Raw genomic sequence first — 20,832 nt, 5'->3', positions numbered from 1 at the left:
AAAAATGCATATTTTCAGAGCACTTGTTCTATATTCGGCACTAAATTTCTTTGCACGTTTTATGACAATCTATCTTATACTGTGTGTAAGTCAATTTTTAAATGATGTGCACGTTTACAGTGCCTTCACAGTTGCATGTTAGGACCTCATAATACAGTAAACACGTAAGTGCCTATTCTCCTCTGATCCCCTCAGGATTCAATTCCATTTCACTTTGGTGCCACACGCATCTGCAGTGATTGACGTTATGAAACCTCAATTGGTTAAAAAGCAGAGTGTATTTCCCACCTATCAGTGTGTGCAGTTACGTGAAGGTGAAAGACCAACAAACTAGCTCTAGGATATTTTGTCCTTTCTAACCACGTATTTGACCTGACCACGCATTCTGAGGCCACACCAGTTGGAACTCCGGATGAGTTCAGTGCTCTTTTGGACCAATCTGTGCCAACAAGAAGTGCCTCCCCAGTGCCTGTCCGAATGAGCTAGAGAGCGTCTTCGGGCCAGGCAGGGGGCCACCAGGCTGCACAGTGCTGATTGTAGGCGGAGGAGCCGGGGCTGGCCTGATTCTTGCCTGGGGCAGCAGGCACCGCAAGCTGAAGAGTGTTGGCTACTTCTGTTTAATTATGTCCCGCAGCGCCTCAGTGCATATGACGGAGTCGGAGGAGCTATAATGCATTATACCAGTGATGCTGGTATCGCCACTAAAATGCGTTAGTCATACCCCGTGCATGATACATGGCATGGCTGCTGATGGTGTGTAGAGATTACTGCTTCTGGAGAGGGAGGAAGGGCACAGATGGTGGTGGGGTAGGTGGCAATCTGCCATACAGAGAGAGTGAGAGATAGTTTGGAAACAAGACTTGCTCGAATATTTTTTAAGCTGTTATTTGAGTAATAATCACTACTGCTGTTTGATGCCTAAGCCTGTAAGATTGATGAAATGTGTTTAAACCTATAAAGTCTTTGTTACCTGGGCAACATTTATATTCGCAGATGGTATAAAATGTGTTAGCTTTGCTGTTCATTCCCATGTTGTAAGTTAATGTTCTATCTAGGTCTTTTGCAATTTTCTCTAATAGGGGTTTGTTGTTACGAACACCTTTTAATTTACTTTAGGCAATATTAGGTTTGTGATGGCGTTAAGAGGGCGGCTAACGAACTTCTATGCCTTTATAATGTGAGATCCGCTTTCCAGCACGTGTGTAACCAGAAGTGTTTACATTTTTGGCAGAACGGTAAGCATGAAAGAAGTAAGAGGAGGAAATCAAGTTATGAAAAACACACAGAAGATGCGAGGTAAAGTTTATACTTATTTCTTTTTAATGCGTTTTGTTGTACAGTTTAAACATGATATATGAATTTATCGATAATCCACACTGAAAACAGAAATTGCAGCATGAGTAGAAAGTGCCAATGACATTTACCTAACCTCTAAACAAAATAAAAATAAAACTTAAGCTCAAACCCCCATGTGGTAACTTGGTGAACGCCTACAACAGGAAAGTTTCTACTGTGCAAGAGGCCTGGGCATTGGAGATTTCATGCATGTGATGCATACTGCACAAGCTAGACTAGGAGGGGGTGCCCAACATATTACCATACATGACTTGAAGACATCTAATGGGTGACATTGTTTACAAACAGCAAGAGCTTGAGCAAAAACAAATGTGAAATGGCACAATACTTTGAAATATGCTTTCCATTTAATTTATGAAAAGGCTGACTTTTATCAGAACAAATGAACCCCCCAAAAATAGCGGTATCATAGATATCACCTTTGACCTCAAAAATTACATCTGGGGTGCACATCATAACAGGCTGCTGGAGATCTTGGAGTCAATGTAAGATGAAAGAGAAGCCGATAAAACATCACAAGAAAAGTAAATTGATATTTTAATTGACAACCAGATTCTGACCAATACATTGTGGTCACAGGTCGTTGCCACCATATGCCAAGGGTATGGCGCCATTATAGACCAAGCTGCATGTTGTCTGTTACGCCTCTCCCCGGAGTTCTTCTATCAGGGCACTTGTGTTAATACCAGAGGAGCCAGGGAGGCTGATGGCAGGATTCCTGGTACTCAGAATAGTAAGAAATAAGATCCTCTCTTCTGGACAGGGCATCTGCTTTCTTGCATTTGACTGCAGTGGTACAACCTCAATGTTGGCGGTCAGCATTGCTCTCTCTAGCTTGGTGCCTTCACTGCCATTTTCTTTTCTGTTGCCCCAACATCACCAACTTAACTTGTGTTAAGTGCCAGCATCAAGGTGTTTCCACAGCATAACTAAAGTGTACTGCTTTTGGCACACAGTGACTATTGGACCGCTATTGCGGAGTTAGAGAAGCACTTTTTTAGTCATGGGTACCTGTTTCATACATTTTTTTTCCAGGCATTTTAGTGCAATTAATTAGGGCTGTGTACTTTAAACATAGTAGCTAAAAGCTAAGTTGTGGGCTGAAGTTGTCCTGGGGGCATTTATTTGTTAACCCTAGTTCTTTTAATAAAATGGTTATTCGATAAATGTTGTTGTGATCGTATCTAGGACCCTATTTAAATATTCCCAATTCATGCCCTTATGTGGTTATAACAAATCATACCCTTATAAAGGCATAAGAATCATATCCATATTTAGTCATAGCCAATGCAGTCCAAATACGGCAAGGCTACTCCCATAGACTCCTAGAAAGTACAACGCGTTCTTTAAACAAACCAAGCCTCCAGCAGCCCGGGGACTCCCCCTGCTTTTGTTTTGATTTGTCCAAGAACTCCTGGAGTCTTGAAAGAACTGTAAGTTCTTAGTGACGTCTTCTGTCCAACCTTACGTTGAACTCTGCACCTTCCAGGTATAAATATACCAGCGCTTGCCTTAAGCAAACACACAGTGGTATTGGAGCAGATCGGCCATCTACTTACCCGAAGCCCAGCTGTAACGAGAGCCGAAGGAAGCCGACCCTCCCATTGACGCACTGAGAGATACGCTGTCTTTTCTCCTGCCGAGAAATCCAGCTCCAGTGTTTCCAGTCACCCTTGCGGGTTTCTGGGAGATAGAGTTCTGAGAAAGAAATACAAGACCTCCTTCATTCTATAACCAAGGTACGGAGCTGATTAGATCCTCGGAGAATTCTTGATTTAGATTCTTGCCAAAAACTAACTTAACTTAAACTGCAGCTCACTTACTCCTTCCCACGTACTAGACTTAGGTTAGGTACACCGGGGTAGGCGTATCTTAGAAGCACCAGTTGAGTACGTTTAGTCAATGATTTTATGTATGTATATATTTTATCTGTTTTAAGTATCTTATGGCTTAGAAATCATATAAATGCTTTTACAGTATTATTTCATAATACTCCTTTTACTGTACACACTTTACTTTATGACAAGTATTGCAATTGTGGCAATTCACTTCTCTTGCACGAGAAAGAGGACTGCTCAATAAATAACAACTTTTATTGAAAACGCCCGTCTCTCTATTTCTCTGCACTCCTGGTGAAACTAAGCATGCACGATTGACTGAGTGAAATAGTTGTCTATTGTTTTCCACGACTCTCGAGATATACTCCTTATTCTGGGGGGAGCAAAGTTGTCATGTTTATGCGTTTGTCAGAAACGAATACCTTCTTGTCTATTCATGAAAGTTAACTCCTTCCTGTTCACTCGAGAAAGTTTCTAGTGACCTCTGAGCTAGCTGGCATACCTTATTAAGTCTAACATATTCAGTAGAGACCTAGATGACCTCAGTCCTACGTCTAAACTACCGTTTGTTATTCCAATGCGCATAGCCTATTGGGAATATAGGAACTACACTACAATGTTAGCACTGTAAAACACGAGAACACATTTATTATGTTCTAAGAGCCGACAACAGTACACAAAGGTGCCCTGACACTGAACTCTGAAACAGGTAAGGCAAAAGAAATCAGTTCAATCGTAAAAGAAAAGTGCTTAAGGGTTTGTCTAAAAATTGCAATATTTGATACACTGTACACAGAGGGGAAGTCCATTCCAGTAGGACATTGCAAGTAATAAGAGTGGGAACTTCAGTTTGGATCCTTTTAATCCTTGGGGACCTAAAAGAGATGGAAATTAGAGGGTTCTGGGGATCTAGAAGGCTCATCAGGAAAAAAACAGTATTGTAAATAAGTTGGGCCAGACTGAACTACCTATCTACGTACCAAACACAAATGTTCTAATTTATAATGGTACATCTTATTCCAGCCCCCCCCCCCTTTTCCCTTCTCCACTCAACTCAGTCTGGGCCTGCCGGTTTGTAATGTTGCTGTGAGGAACTGTATTTGGCAGTTGGTGACTATTGAGCGGAGCTGTGGGCATATTTCTTCAGTGAACCAGACTTCTTACTACATGTGTTCTTCTGCAATTATGTCAAATGGGATTCTCCTCAGGGCATAGCTTATGCCTCCACCCATAATGTATGCTCTCTGACTGAAATCTTCTTGACCGTTTGGACAGATGCTCTGTTCTATTGGGCTCATCAGACTTTGAAGGTGTTGACCTCATGAGATTGCCTCCACCCGGCAATTGGTTCCTGAACTACCACTTTAGACCGACAACATGACAATCCCCAGATTTGAGGTGCACCACCAATTTTGTTGAGCTTCTTCTTGTGTTCAACATTTCTAGTTCCCTCATGGCGCCTACCTGCTGCTGAACTTAGTGAGTATTGGGTTGAGGCAGAGGGAGTAAACCACACTGTGGCAACATCTCACTACAGTAGTTGGATGGCACGTATGCCTTTCGGTGGTATCTGAGGGATCATTGTTGAGCCAAGTGTATTAGGGACTATTATCCTACTGAACGTTACTGACACCATTTTAGAGGTCTGCTTTCTTGACAACTAAGGCTGACCGAATTCAAACCTCACCTTCTGCTCTTTTTTCTTGTCAATTGAGGTGGAGATACAAGGCAATTGGAAGAATCATGCCCAACTGGAGAATGCCGGAACCTGTAGTGTGGACAAGCTCCACACAGCAAAAGACAGCATCTGTTACTCCAGTATTGGAACTTTCATAGATTCACATGCTTGAATCATTCTCAGTCGTCGAGATTTGAGTCCCAGGTATATATCAAATAGCAATGCAAAGCCATTACAAACCAGAAACCAGGCCTAGGCCCATTCCTGTTTTGTAACATATTCACCTATTTTTGTAAGAGACCAAATAAAATCAACAACCAATCAGATCAGCCTCACCTTCTAGAACCCTCCTGAGAGAACCTCAGACCCTCAGATTTTCTACCACACGTTGTGCTAGGGAGTCTCCACTGAACTCTGCTCAGGTTTCTCCTTATTCCATTATTCTTGTGAGATTTTTCAACTATTTTTCTTCACAACTACTACAGCTTCGATTTTTGTTTTCTCTGTTCTTCATGGCTGACAAGGAGAAAAAAGGACTTTTTAGAGCTTGTGCCAACTGCTCCAAGAAGAGGCTTTATGTGGATGACCCTAACAAGGACTGTGTACATTGCCCGTATCCAGACCACAGGACCAAAGATTGCAAAGTATCTCATACCTTTTCCACCAAAACCTTAAGGGACCATGAGGGACGTCCCCTGACCTGGCTCCAGAAGTTAAAGTCCAGGAGAGAGCCGGTCTCTAGTGACGATAGTGATGAGGCCTCATCTGCTTCGTCTTCAAGGAGATCTTTAAAAAGAGGAAGATCTGACCCTTCTTCTTCAGAGGACCATCCTAGGAAAGCCTCTAAAAAGACCTCCCATGGGTCTGATGGGCTTAGTCCAAATAAATCTCCTCACCGAGGTGAAAAGGAGAGGAAAGGACTAACAACAGAAGTGAGTGCAGTCGAGCTCTGTACCTCCATCTTCTCCTCCTAAGGGAAGAAAAGTTTTTTTAAAACCCTCCTCTATTCCTACTGAGGGAAAAAAGGCAAAAAACGTTCCACCGTCAACAAAACGGTCGACACAGTCGATGAAGAAATTGTCATCGTCGACGTGGAGTGAAAAGGTTCAGTCTCCTCAGCTCTCGGCTCCAACGACTGGATCGTCGCCGATAGCTTCCTTGCTTCCAACGTCCATGGTTCAACCTCCATCGACGACGAGAGCGATGACAGATGCTGTGTCAGCAGTGACGACGAAGATTGTCGTCGACCTGTTGCGACGCCGTTGGCAACGGCATCTACGGTAAAGACGACGGAATCCTTGACGGTACTGTCTATGGCAATATCTACATCGTCGATGACACCGTTGACTACCTCGTCGTGTGAGAACATTTCTGGGGAAATTATCCGGAAGAGTCATATAACTCCTGAGCTCACTTCCCCTAGCAAAGTGAGACCTCTACTACCTACTCACCTCCAGGAGGAAGAAGATTCAGATGAGGAAGGTCCATTTGGTTATGCACATAGCCCTTCAGATCTGCACGTTAAGTGCCAAGAACTGGATTCTGAAGACTGATACGAGGAAGAACAGGACTATGATCCTCCCCAGTACTACCATAGAGGTTATCAAGAGGAGATGGTCTGTTTGCAGTCCTCCTTGATTTCGAACTTGCAGTTTATCCTCTCTGACTACAAACTGAGATTTCCGACACCATCATCGGCTCAGGAACAAGCCTCAGTTCTCGCTGGACCACAACGGTCCACCCCCTGGCTGCCACCACCACCACTGCTGCAATTGATAGAGGAAACTCCACCAGCTGCTCCTCTAATCCAAGATGATATCTCGGATGATGACCAAGGAGATACGGATCTCCCTGACCCACATAGGGAATGGGATGATTAGATTATTCCTACTCTTCTTCCCCCTTCACCGGTTCCCAAAGATTCTCCACCTGCGGACATAGGCGGTTTCCACAATCTGCTGGAAAGAGCAGCCAAAAGGTTCGATCTGCCTATTTCTTCTGTGCAGTCTGAGTGTTTCTTATATGACTTAAAGGAACCCTTTAAGAAGTCTGTAAGAACCATTCCCATTGTTAGTCATGTGTGGGAAGAGAGTATTAAAGTCATGAAGACCCCAGCCATGGTGTTCCCAGTGCTTCCCTGATTGGAAAAGAAATATAAAGCCCCGGAGGATAGCCCAGCTTGCCTTGTGAGTCAGCCAGAACCAGACTCAGTCATGTGGCAGCACACGCAGTGCAGCAGAAGTAAAGAAATCCGGCAGCTCCTCTAACTACACCTCCGAGCAAAGATGGCCGATCCTTGGACAATGCTGGCAAGAGGTTTTCCTCTATGTCAAGCCTGCTCATCAAAGCGACTAACGTTTTAGCCATTTTGGGCTGCTACGACCGCCAGATGTAGTGTGATCTATCTCCTTACCTCGACCAACTACCTAAAGACAGCAAGGCCGAAGCAAAAAAGATCTTCCAGGAAAGAGACAGAGCCTCCTTTGAGGTGATTGATTATGCAATGGATATTGCTAAAACGGCTTTCCGTTCCCTGGTGGGAGCAGTGGTCCTTCATCGCCAGGGATGGCTTTGAGCAACCTCGTTTAGACCTGAGGTCCAGAACAAAATATTAGACCTTCCATTCGATGGAGAGGCATTCTTTGGAAAACATTTAGATGATGCACTCCAAGACATTAAGAAAGTCACAGCAAGGTCGTTAGGGATGCTTCAGTACCGCAAGGACCTTTTTTCAGGGAGCAATGGGCAGAAGTCTTCCTTCATACAGAGGAGGGTACCAGCAATATAGGTACTCCTCGTATACACCTGCCACACAGTCTTACCGCCCACAGTACAACCAGCGGTAGGGTCAGTCCACAACATGTTAAAAATCGGCACCCACAGGTACGCCAGGGGAAGGATTCCTCTAGACGTCAATAGCAGCTTCCAGGCACTGACTACTGTTCCTCCCCCTCATCAAACACCTGTGGGGGGCAGGATCTCCCACTACTTACAAAATTGGCAACGGATAACATCAGATCGTTGGGTGCTCAACATAGTCCAATTTGGCCAAACGTTTGAATTTGTTCATCCTCCTCCAAACACCCCCCCTCGCTCCAGCTTAACAAAACATCACCGTCTCCTGCGCATAAAAGTCCAACAAATGCTGCAGAAAAAGGGGTGATAGAACCGATCTCTTTATCCCAAAAAGGAGAGGGTTTCTAATCTGTTCTTTTTAGTTCGAAAGACTGTCAAAAGGTGGCACCCTATCCTAGATCTGAGGGAGCTCAATACCTATCTCATCAAGCAGTTGTTCCGAACGATCTCCTTACAGGACATACTTCGACTTCTAAATTCAGGAGATTTCAAGGCCACTTTGGACCTAGTGGATGTATATTTTCACGTTCCCATTCATCCATTGCACAGGAAGTTCCTTCGCTTTACAGTAGCCAAGAGCCCCTTTCAATTCAGGGTCCTCCCCTTCGGCCTCAGATCAGCACCAATAACCTTTACAAAGATGCTGGCTCCTGTAGTGGCTTCCCTAAGAAGAATATAGCACCAGGTGTTCCCCCTACCTGGACAACTGGTTGCTAAAGGCTCCTTCCAAGGCCGCAGCCAAGAATTCGGCGGCAACTTGTACAACGCTGTTCAAGAGTCTAGGTCTTACCCTCAACAGAGAAAAGTCAAACTTGTGTCTGTCCAAAAACGCCAAATTTGTTGGAGGCATATTGGACACGTCTTTTAACATGGCATTTCCGTCACTAGAAAGGAAAGCCAAACTGATCTCGATGGCCCATCTACTTCTAAAAAGGTCACTTTCAGTTCACCTCTACAAGTCCCTTCTGGGATAAATTTCATCCTGCATTCCTCTAATTCCTCACTGCAGGCTATGTATGCGCCCTCTACAGGAGAAACTGAATTTACAGTGGTGTTGGGTGGAAGGGTGTTTCGAGGGCATGATTACGATCACTACGCCAATGAAAGAAGTCACTTCATGGTGGATTCACAAGGAGAACATTTCCCAGGGTCTCTCCTTCATGGTCACCCCAGCTCCTCAGATAATTACAATGGATGCATTTCTGGAGGGCTGGGGAGTGGTCTTCCAGGACCTCCAGAAAAGCGGTTGATGGCTATATCAACATCAATCTGCTAGAGCTTAGAGCAATTCGCCTAGGCTTGCAGGCTTTTCTCCAGAGTCTGAAGAATTTGTTGGTTCTGATAAGAACAGACAATGCTACGGCCATGCATTACATCAACAAACAAGCCAGCACGAGATCCTGTCTGCTGTCTGTGGACACTCAAACTGTCTGGGAATAGGCGACCCTACATGGGGTCTCACTGAAGGTGGAGCATCTCCTAGGGAGTCTCAAGGAGACGGCAGACACACTAAGCAGACTAAAGTCAGTCTGCCACGAGTGGGAGCTGGACCAAGGGACACTGGACAACATTTTCCGAGTATGGGGCAGACCGTCCATAGATCTCTTTGCTACACCAGGGAACAGAAAATGCTGGTTCTTCACAAGCTGGCATCATCATCTGGGAACCTTGGGGAATGCGTTTTCGATGGCATGTTCAGGGGCCTTTGTCTACGCTTTTCCCCCATTCCTTTGATCCCGAGACATCTCAGGAAGTTGAAAATGGAATCCTGCAAAATTATCCTAATAGCTCCATCCTGGCCTCGCCAGTACTGGTACACAGAGCTTCTTCTCCTATCCTTGGAGCAACCTGTTCCCTCGGATCCTATTCCATAATTCCTGACTATCCCAGGGCCACGTACTGCATCCGGATCCCCGATCTTGCAATTATCAGCATGGCTCCTGAGCACAGAGAATTTTCGAGCTAAAGCTCTCCAGAGAATGTAGGGACATCCTTTCCAGAGCTTGTGCTCAGAGTACAAACAGAACCTACCGGATGAAGTGGAAGAGGTTCTGTCATTGGTGTCAAGAATCAGGAGTTCACCCTTTCTCTTCTTCGGCTCATGAAATCCTTCCTTGCATCCTTTCCTTGGCAAAAGCTGGACTGGCTCATTCATCTATTAAGGTTCACCTTGTGGCCATCTCACGCTTCAGAAGAACATCTTCAGGCCCTTCTCTTTGGTCAGCAAGGATAATTAAGCAATTTATGAAGGGGCTTTTTTGAGTCTTCCCTCTGATGAAGCCTCCACTGCCACTGTGGCATCTTAACGTGGTCTTGGCTCCGCTCATGAAACATCCCTTTGAGCCTCTCCATAAAGCGGACTTAAAATTCCTGTCATGGAAGGTGGCTCTTCTTCTTTCTCTGACATCAGCTAGAAGAATTAGCTAGTAAGTTAGGCTGATGTAAGAGACTACGCGGCTCGCCCAGGATGAGGATGCTGTTTTAATTATCTCCTTTCAGTCACGGTGATTTACCTGCCATTTTTATTGATTTTAAACAAAGAAATACTTTTACCTGCCTATTTGAACAGTTCTTTCTGTACCCGCAACCTTGGTGGAAGCCACCCCGCTCCGTCACGGCAAGTGCCGGTTGAATGGAGGGTGCTGAGGGTGCTAGAGTGTAACACACTTTCGGGCTGGGGGCATTTCCGACGCTGAGCGGTCTAGTCCCTCGCCGTCATTTGCTTACATAAACCAATGCTATGGCGGGCGCCGAATGTGCGCCAAAGGCAAGCCCGTCTGCGCCTCGACCGGGCCCAGGGTCACAACCCCTACACAAAATGAGACCGGTCCAGAAAGTTAAGGTACTCTAGCCATGAGCTGCCTACACTCCGGCCCAAATCTTGCTGTCCATCTTTAATGATGCGGAAGGAAGTTAAACAATGCCTGATCTGTCAGCTATCTTTTGAATTCACACAAAGCAGAAGGCTGAGTATGTCTCAGACCCACCCTGTCAGGTTAAATAACAAAACTATTAAGGCTGGGCTCATCAACTCTTGGTCGCTAGTCAAGCACAATACATAAATGGCCGAATTGCTAGAGACTCAAAATCTCGATCTTATCTTTATTACTGAGACTTGGGCTGATGATACCTCGGATCTATATTTAATACTAGCAGTTCCTGAGAGATTTTCAATTATCAGGGCAGACAGAAAAGGGAAACGGGGGAGCCTGGCTATTATCTCCAGAAATTAACTGAGGCCGAAGGGCTCGGAACAGGGCAGATGCCCAGATTGCGAGACCTTTTTCTTTCAGATTCACATCACTAAAAACTATACGTTTAAAGACCTTCTGATTTACAGACCACCTAGGGCTAAAACACCACTGATACAACTGCTTAGCCCATATCTGGAATCCAGCGCGAAGGGCACAGATTTTACCGTCCTCTGCGACTTCAACCTGCACCTAGAGAAGAGTTCAGATACAGGCACGGTAACACTGACCGAGGCACTGTCCAACTTAGCCATGGAACAAATGGTCAAGTACAATACCCAAGAGGCAGGGCACACCCTCGATGGGATTTTTACCTCCAATAAAAACAAAGAGATATTAGAAATCCTGCTGGTTCCCTGGTCAGACCATAAGGTAATAACATTTTCCATAAATATGGAAAATGATGTGGTCACAGCTGCCCCGCCACTCAGGCGCGCCACATACCTCGATTGGTCACGAACAGACTCCCTTAAATTAAAGGAGCTTCTCTCACTGTCGATTCCTGAGTTGGAGTCAGAAAGTAACATAGCTACAAACCAAATTTTGAGCTGGATAAACTCAGCCATTAAAGTAGTAGTCCCTCTAAAGAAAGATACCTCTAGGAGGAAAACCCCCTCTCAACCATGGTTCACGGACTCACTAAAGGCGCAAAACCAAAACTGCAGAGAGAGGGAAAAGAGATAGAGGACCAATTATGATCAACGGTTAAAAGACGAATACAAAACCTCTCTGGCCATTTACAAAAAAATCAAATTGGAAGAAAAAAGCAAATATTTTATACGGAAAATAAACAAGGCAAAAAATTCTAGCAAATAACTCTTTACAATGGTGAAAAAACTAACCAAAATTGATAGCAACAAACAGATAGTAATTAGTTCTGAATTTTGCAACAATTTGGGTCAATTTTTTGTTGATAAAGTCACCTCTGTATATGAGTCCTTCAAAATGACACACCATTATATTCCCACACTGTCAAACACAGAACTCAAAGAGGAATTGTTCACACCAAAGCAGAACTCCTCATTTCACTTTTTGCCACCATCAGTGGAACAGATTCTTCAGGTGGTTTTGACAACTAAGTCTTGGGGGTCTAACGGACCCTTGCCCACCAAAGGTGATGCATCTATTTCCTGAGTTGTTGAGCGAGCAATTGGGACTACTATTTATAGAAATAGTCAAATCTTGCCGCATCGCAGTTGCTTGGAAAACCGCCTCAGTGCTGCCGTTACTAAAGAAGCCAAATCTAGACCCACAAGAATCTGGGAATTATAGACCTATTGCGAGAATCCCATTTGCCACAAAAGTTTCTGAGAAACTATTGAATAAACAGCTGTCTCAGTTTCTCTCAGAGGAAAATGCTTTAGGCCACTCGCAATTTGGCTTCCGAGAGGGACATGGAACGGAAACAGCTTGCTCATGGCAGTAGAGGAGCTCAGGAGTGTACTGGATACTGGAGGAAAGGCCGCTTTGATCCTTTTGGATCTCTCGGCGGCCTTCGACACGGTAAACCATGGTACACTCCTGATCCTGCTAGCTGAAGCCGGAGTTCATGCGACGGCACAAACGCTGTTAGCCTCATATCTGTCCAACAGAATGTTCACAGTGGAGCTAGGAGAGGAAAAATCAAAACCCTTTAGTTCGCCGTGTGGTATACCTCAGGGGTCCCATGCTTTTTAATTTGTATGTGGCACCTTTAGCGGCAATAATAAGGAATTGTGGCTTCCTACCGGTCTCCTATGCTGACGACACCCAAATAATGGTATCAATTGCCAACAGTGCCAAAGAGACTGCAGACAGATTTAAAAACTGCATGAGGCAAATTAACCCACGGATGCAGGGTAATTGCCTAAAGTTAAAAGGAGACAAAAGCGAAGTCATGCTTTTGGGGACAGACATGAAAATCGGGTCCCCAGAGTGGTGGCCAGATAGTTTAGGCGATTGCCCATCCCCAGTCAACAAAGTGAAAAATCTGGGAGTGATACTGGACAACAAATTATCGTTTGATGCTCAGTCAAACAAACTGGCATCCACGATTTGGTACATCCTGAAAATGATAAGGAAGCTCCTGCCATTTATTCCCCACGATTCCCGTAAAACGGTGGTAACAGCTCTCGCCCTATCAAGGGACTATGGGAACGCACTGTATGCTGGGATATAGGGCCAGCTCCTAGCAAGACTGCATTGCCTGCAAAACTCAGCAGCCAGGCTGGTGCTGGACATTCCTAGGTCTGAGCCTATCGCACACAGATTAAGATCCCTCCACCGACTTCCAATGGAAAAAAGAATAACATTCAAGTCAGTGTGTCTGGTCTATAAAGCCCTTCATGGGATGGGATCTCAGTTTCTAAAAACACATCTGAGATTGTATGAACCATCCAGGGTTCTGAGATCTAGCCAAGCAAATCTGATTCAGTTGCCAAAATACAAATAGGTCGGAGGGGGGGGGAGAAGCTTTCTGCTGCATTCAGCTAAGGCTTGGAATCTTCTCCCAATTGCAATAAAAAATAGCCCATCTCTGCTTTTGTTCAGGAAGGAGGTAAAAACTTGGCTGTTCACCTTCGGTTAGAACCTAGTCTTGGCAGATCCCTGGTTTCACTGCATCGACCCAGCGCCATGACGCCCATGGGCAACTGGCGCTTTATAAGTTGACAAATCAATCAGTTACAGGAGCTTACTATACAGGAGCCTGGTCTGTATGTTTTGCGTGAAATATGATGCCATTTGTTGTCTGGAGGTGCATGTTGCAGCATCTCTATGTGATTGTCACCATATTTGTGCCTGTGATCAGGAGCCTTTTCTTCAGTTTAAGAGTGACACAGTAGCACTCTGTACTAACCCTAAGTTCATCCCGAATGGGCCTTCAGATTTTCACTTAAATGAATCTGTGCTCCTTAAGACTTTTTTTCCCTCAACCTACGACTCTGGCTGAGAGATCACTTCGTTCACTTGATGTTCAGCGTTAACTGGAATCCTATCTCCAAAGAACTAAAGATTTCAGGAAGTCACCTCAGCTCTCTGTAGCTTACTGCGCTCCTCGTAAAGGATTTCCCCTTTCTAAACAAGGAATTGCACGTTGTATTTCCAGCTCTATCCAATATTGTAATCAATTAGCTGGGAAAACCCTCAAGGGGAAGGTCCATACTCACTCCACAAGGGCAATCTCTTCCTCCACAGCCCTTTTTGCTGGGGTACCTATCTGGGACATCTGCAGAGCAGCAACCTGGAAGAGTATCCATACCTTCACTTGACCATACTGCTTGGATTCTTCGACATGCAGCGATACTGCAGTGGGCTAAGCAGTCCTGAGGAACCTGTTTCAGTAAGCGGTGAGCTTTCCATCTTTGATAAGTTTATTGCTTCTTGATATAGGTACATATATAAGAATTGTATTTGTATATAAGCTTTGATGATGTCTTTTGTTTCCCTACTACTACTTTGAGTTTTCCATTGGGTTAGAGTTTATATAGTCTTCATTTTATACAAAAAATGTCTAAATTGACTAAAGGTTTTTTTCCTTTCTGTAATGTTATTGGTGTATTATTAATGGTTGTTCAAGATAATAAGAACAAAAAATTTGCTCATAACTGCTAGCTACTCTGATTCAAGCATGTGAATCTATGAAAGTTCCAATACCGGAGTAAGAAACAGAGTTATTTACCTGTAACTTTAGTCCTCCAGTATTGGAAACTTTCTTAGATTCACATGCGACCCTGCCTCCTTCCCCAGGGAAAGCTTGACCTTCTGCATCTTTATGGTTATCCTGTGGCACTACGGCTACGAAAATCTGAGGGTCTCTCATGAGTGTTCGAGAGGGGTGGGGCTGGTCTGATTGGTTGTTGATTTTATTTGGTCTCTATTACAAAAAGAGGTGGATATGTTATAAAACTGAAATGGTACAAAAGGGGGTGGTGATGGACGGAGCATCTGAACCAATCAAACACTCACACCCAGTCAAAAGATCTGGGTTTGATCCATCACCGTTCTTTAGCCCACTCTGCCACCCCAGTTCAGACATGGCTATATGCAAATCAGTCTGACCCTGTGCCTCATGGGAACAGTCCAGCCCGCACTGCCAAGCCATGCCTTCCCTGGACCGGAAACAAGCTTCCAAGGACCGGTTTCTGGCATCGCAGCCGTCTTCAGCCCTGCTTGCTTGAATCCAGTAGCAAAGTGAGCAAGGGACTCACGTCTGCGCATACCCTGCCACACTTATGGCGGCCAAAGCGGTACAAAAGGGGGTGGTGATGGACGGAGCATCTGAACCAATCAAACACTCACACCCAGTCAAAAGATCTGGGTTTCATCCATCACCGTTCTTTGGCCCACTCTGCCACCAAAGTTCAGACATGGCTATATGCAAATCCGTCTGACCCTGTGCGTCATGGGAACAGTACAGCCCCAACTGCCAAGCCATGCCTTCCCTGGACCGGAAACAAGCTTCAGAGGACCGGTTTCTGGCATTGCAGCCGTCTTCTGCCCGGCTTGCTTGAATCCAGTGGCAAAGTGAGCAAGGGACTCACGTCTGAGCATACCCTGCCACACTTATGGCGGCCAAAGGGGTACAAAAGGGGGGTGGTGATGGACGGAGTATCTGAACCAATCAAACACTCACACCCAGTCAAACGATCTGGGTTTGATCCATCACCGTTCTTTAGCCCACTCTGCCACCCCAGTTCAGACATGGCTATATGCAAATCAGTCTGACCTTGTGCCTCATGAGAACAGTCCAGCCTGTAAAGTCAGAAAAAAGGTTTCTGTTTCCAGATACCTGAGAGCCTAGCTAAAGAAAAGGACAGCCACTGCTCAATGTGGTTGGCTGTTGGAAGTAGTGTCTAGTGTATAACAAAGGAAAAATTGTTCCTTTTTTAGGTGTCCCCTCACTCACCGGGGTTGCCCCATGGTGACATGCTTCATCATTGGGGCCATCCCAGTCCTCTACGGGCTGGGGCGTGCTACGACTTGCGAAATTACGTAGGAGCACTTAATGGACTATGTGTGGTGCATGTGTATTTGTGGGGAGTGGACTATGTGATGAAATTAAAAGTTACCTGCCCAGTAGGTTCCTAATAAACTTTATTCTGGCCTCCAGGTGGTAGTATTAAAAACGGGGTAGGGAGATAGGCTATCCTAAACTTAATGTGTCCAGATGTTCCTATCCACTCCTAAGTCGACATGTTTCGTGCATACCCCAAGCACTTCTTCGGGACTACACAGGGACCAGCCCTGTGTTCGCCACTCCTTACTCTATCAATGAGATATTCGTAAAAAGTTATAAACTGCAGCAGACTCTATTAAGTGCATGCATTTATACCTACGTATTTTGTTCCCAAAAACACGTGGTTCTTTCTTATGAGACCTAACTGGGCCCCATGGAGTCGGAGGGGTATCGGTATCCTCGCAACTTTGTGCTCCGGTTACCTCCCGCTTTTAGGCACCTACTGTTTCTCCCTCCGGTCCGGATGTACGGCCAAGCTATAAAACCCTCTAAAACCCTCTAACTCCCTTATTCCTTTCCTAACAGTCCAGCCTGAACAGCCTGAACTGCCAAGCCCCCTTTTGTACCGCTTTGGCACAGGGCCAGACTGATTTGCATATAGCCATGTCTGAACTGGGGTGGCAGAGTGGGCTAAAGAACGGTGATGGATCAAACCCAGATCTTTTGACTGGGTGTGAGTGTTTGATTGGTTCAGATGCTCCGTATATCACCACCCCCTTTTGTACCGCTTTGGCCGCCATAAGTGTGGCAGGGTATGCTTAGACGTGAGTCCCTTGCTCACTTTGCCACTGGATTCAAGCAAGCCGGGCTGAAGACAGCTGGAATGCCAGAAACCGCTCCTCGGAAGCTTGTTTCCGATCCAGGGAAGGCATTGCTTGGCAGTTCGGGCTGGACTGTTCACTTGAGGCACAGGGTCAGACTGTTTTGCATATAGCCATGTCTGAACTGGGGTGGCAGAGTGGGCTAAAGAACGGTGATGGATCAAACCCAGATCTTTTGATTGGGTGTGAGTGTTTGATTGGTTCAGATGCTCCGTCCATCACCACCCCCTTTTGTACCATAAAACTGAAATGGGCATATGCCTGGTTTCTGGTTTGTAATGGTTTTGCATTGCTATTTTATATATACACCAGGACTCCCATCTCGATAACTGGGAATGATTCAAGCATGTGAATCTATGAAAGTTTTCCAATACTGGAGAACAAACATTTACAGGTAAGTAACTTGTTTTATTCACCTTTCTTGCTTTCTTGTAGTGTACCTCTTTCTGGTTATGCAGAGTGGCACCATCCTACAGTTTTAGTAAAAGCATTTTGTAGGTGTCATTTAACTTGGGCAAGGTAATTTTTCCTTTTAAGGAAAGGTCTACAAACTTTAGGGTGAGATTTAGAATTGTTTTACCAAATTTAGGATAAACCATCCAACCACTAAAGTTAGTTGTGGCTAAAATGTTTGAGCTCCTCTATTAAGGAATTTCTTTACTTAATTTTGAGATTTGCAGGTGGTTCTGGGTTAGAAACGTTGGGGGATCCATGCATGGCACACCCTCCTGGACTCCCCTGGATTTCCAGTTTGAGGAAATATCTGTGTTTGGTAGGTTTCCCTAGAAAAATGCAGGTGCCCCCATTGCAAAAACAGCTAATTTTGTGATAGATTATTTTGATGGGTCCACAATAAATGTTGGTCCCTTTCCTGCTACGGGAACTTGGCACACTCACAAAAGTGAGGTAGCATTTTGATCAGGAGACCTGAGGGAGCACTGGATGATAAGAAATTTGTGGTTTCTATCTGGTTCTGGAAGAATATGGCACAAATGCAAGACAAATGTGTGATTGCCAGATTTTGAAGTTTGCAGAGCATTGTCGGTGAGAAGACTTGTTGGAATCCACAAGAGGCACACCACCCTGTACTCACCTGGGTGTCTAGTTTATGAAAATATCTAGAGTTGGTAAATGTTCCCTATAGACAAAGTACACCATAGCAGAGAAAAACAGAAAAGACAAATATTGCTGCACATCCATCAAGTACACACATAATGGTTGGATTTGGCACAAGGGTGAGTGATAGGTTCAAAATGTAAATATTAACAAGAGATTTCACAAAAATGAAATACACTGTTGATAATTGAAAGGTAAAAGAACGAAACCAATGACTACCAGCTTGTGAGCTGTAAAGTCACAACAAGGCATTAACTACTTTCCAGGCCATTCACACACCTTTCCAGGCCATTCTCACACCTTTCATATGTGACACACACAAGACCATTCACACCTCCAGCCGAGGGCCTAGCACATCAGCAGACCGCCCTATTCAAAGGCCCATCGCTTTCATATGGCCATATAACTGGCACTGCAATCACACCGGCTGACGGAGTGTATGGACTGTTGTTTGGCTAGTAGTGTGTGTAGTGACCAGCAGCAACTTGCTACTCACACCACCAGCCACATGCCAGCTCACATGCACCACCAGTAAAGGGCCAGCTCTCAAACACTGCCAGCAAAGCACCAGTTCTCCCACACCACCAGCCAAGTGGCAGCTCAACACACACTACCAGCCAATTACCAGTCCGCACACACTGCCAGCCAAACGCCTGTCCGCGCACACAGCCAGCTGCCAAATGCCAGTCCATGCCTACTGCCTTCACTTGTTTTTTACAAAAAAGAAATCAAAAACCAATTAGAAGTTGATACAAAACTATAACTACAAACACAACAGCTTTAACTAAATACATCACACTAATGCCAAAAGTTAAATCTGATTAAATATAAAATGATATAGACGTCAGTTTACTTTTACACTTACAGTTGCTCACAATAACTCAGTTGAGTGTGGTACAATTTAAAACATGTGGGCACACACAACTCCGGTTTAGAAGGACACTCGGGGCACTACATATAGCTCTCCTTCTGCACACCTCTTCGGATACAGGCTCTACATCTTCTACTGGAAAAGTCTTTTTTGGGCATGGGAGGAATGTGATTTGAAAAATGGCAATCTTTAAATCTACCCGCATCCTCCATGACTCCAACACTAGGGACACTTCCCTGTTCCACTACAACAAGGCTGCCTATCACAGACTGCTGAAACTGAAGAAATGTCATATTTGATTATAGAGAACTATCCTTTTATACAACAAAAGCATTGAAGGTTATTAAATAGAATAAACGAATAGCCAAATTCTTATACCAAATGTAAGCCTTATGACCAGCAGTTTAAGGTTCCAACCTCTGATCTATACTATCTACACCACCCATATGCTTATTGTAGTCTAAAATGCACACAGGTTTGGGCACTTCAGCACCCTGACCCCCAACCAGTCATAGGTGAGGTACTTTCATCAAGAATGGTAGTTAGCATGTACACATCTCTCCTGTCTGGAAATGCCACAGTTTGAAGTTCCTCTCTATGCAAGGCACTGCAATGTCCACTCTGAAGTTTATCACAAACAAGCTCTTTGGGGTAATTTGTATGGTTAGAGCATATTGTGCAACAAACAGTGTCCCCTTTGAACAATTCTCTGATCAATTGCACACCTGTTTAGAAGTTATCTGCATATAAATAGTGCCCTTGTTAAAAAGTCCTCTGCCAAGTTCCCACACAGTTTTTACTAACTCCAAAAGTGTATGGAAAATCAGGGGGTTTCAACAGTGGAATCCGTACACGTGTGTACCCTGAAATTATGAACATATCCAGTACCACTGCCATATATAATATGCATCTTACTCAGAATGTACTGTTTAAAGATCAAACAGGCCTTGAACAGGACAAACGATTCATCCACCGCTTTTTCCTTCCCTGGGACATGGATATCTGAAAATTGATCCAAAAAGTGATCAAGGACAGGCTGAATCTTAAAAAAAATGGTCACAATCAGGGTGATCTTGTGGCAATGCTGAAGTGTTAGCAACAAAATGCAGCAGCCGAACAAGAAGCAAATACTGATCATCAGTCTTTGTTGCATTAAATATAGCTGTTGTAATCAAGGGAATAGTAGAACAATTCAAAGACATGGACAGCTTCCTTTTCAAGCCCATCAAAAAAGTTAAACCCAAGAAATTCTTCAACTCATCTAGTCCACTGGGTAGCTCTAGAGTGGGGCTCAAGTCTGGCATTGTTGTCCCTCAAATACCATTATACAAACAAATTAGTTTGGTCAACGATCTAACCCGAAAATACATCGGCCATAAAAAAATGTATATCAAGGCAAAAAATAATAAATATTGACCAAGATTGAAATCTATATCAAATGTCCAGCGGGCAATTTTAATAATTAATACAATCAAATGTGGCAAAAATATCTAACAATTTCCAAGTGGGACACAAGCCTGTGTCCAACTACCACATATATACAGATATAGAAAAACAAACACATACAAGGCAAGAAACAAGTCTGTAAATTAGTTACAATTAAAACAGACAATTAATACTGAAATACACTTTATGTGATTTCGCAATAAAAAGGTGTTCAAATCATCAAGTGTAAGCTGTCGACGACGTTTCGATCCCTTTTTAGTACGGGATCATCATCAGGACACATTAATGCATGCCTTTACTCTTTTAGAATCAACCTCTTCTAACGGTACTGGGCGAAATTGCCAATACATACAATAAAGTGGAGAGATCAATAGGAGGCTCGGTAGGCTCCGAAGGCTCCGAAAGTTGATGGTAAAACACTAATATCAAGTGTGGGTACAGATAGTCCTGTGATGCTTTCCAATGGGATGACGAAAAACGGGGGAGGAGGAGGGCTGGACACTTGATATAGATTTCAATCTTGGTCTATATTTATTATTTTTTGCCTTGATACTTGAATTGTTGTTTGGGACCATTGTTTTTTTAAATACTGTATACTCCCAG

The 20,832-nt window shown here is 44.3% G+C and overlaps 1 protein-coding gene across 1 annotated transcript in view; it reads left to right on the top strand.

The window, feature by feature from the left end:
* The window catches only part of SYCP2L (synaptonemal complex protein 2 like), a 1,302,345-nt gene that overhangs the window by 527,959 nt on the left and 753,554 nt on the right, over positions 1-20,832 (top strand). Inside the window, exon 22 of the mRNA XM_078685781.1 lies at positions 1,232-1,296. Within this exon, the coding sequence (XP_078541907.1) occupies positions 1,232-1,296 (65 nt within the window). The remainder of the gene's footprint in view (positions 1-1,231; positions 1,297-20,832) is intronic.

This window comes from Lissotriton helveticus, chromosome 4_1, assembly GCF_964261635.1.
Source record: "Lissotriton helveticus chromosome 4_1, aLisHel1.1, whole genome shotgun sequence".
In the NCBI taxonomy this organism is placed as follows: Eukaryota; Metazoa; Chordata; class Amphibia; order Caudata; family Salamandridae; genus Lissotriton; species Lissotriton helveticus.
The sequence above is the reverse complement of the archived record's forward strand: the minus strand, read 5'-3'. Positions and strand labels throughout refer to the sequence as shown.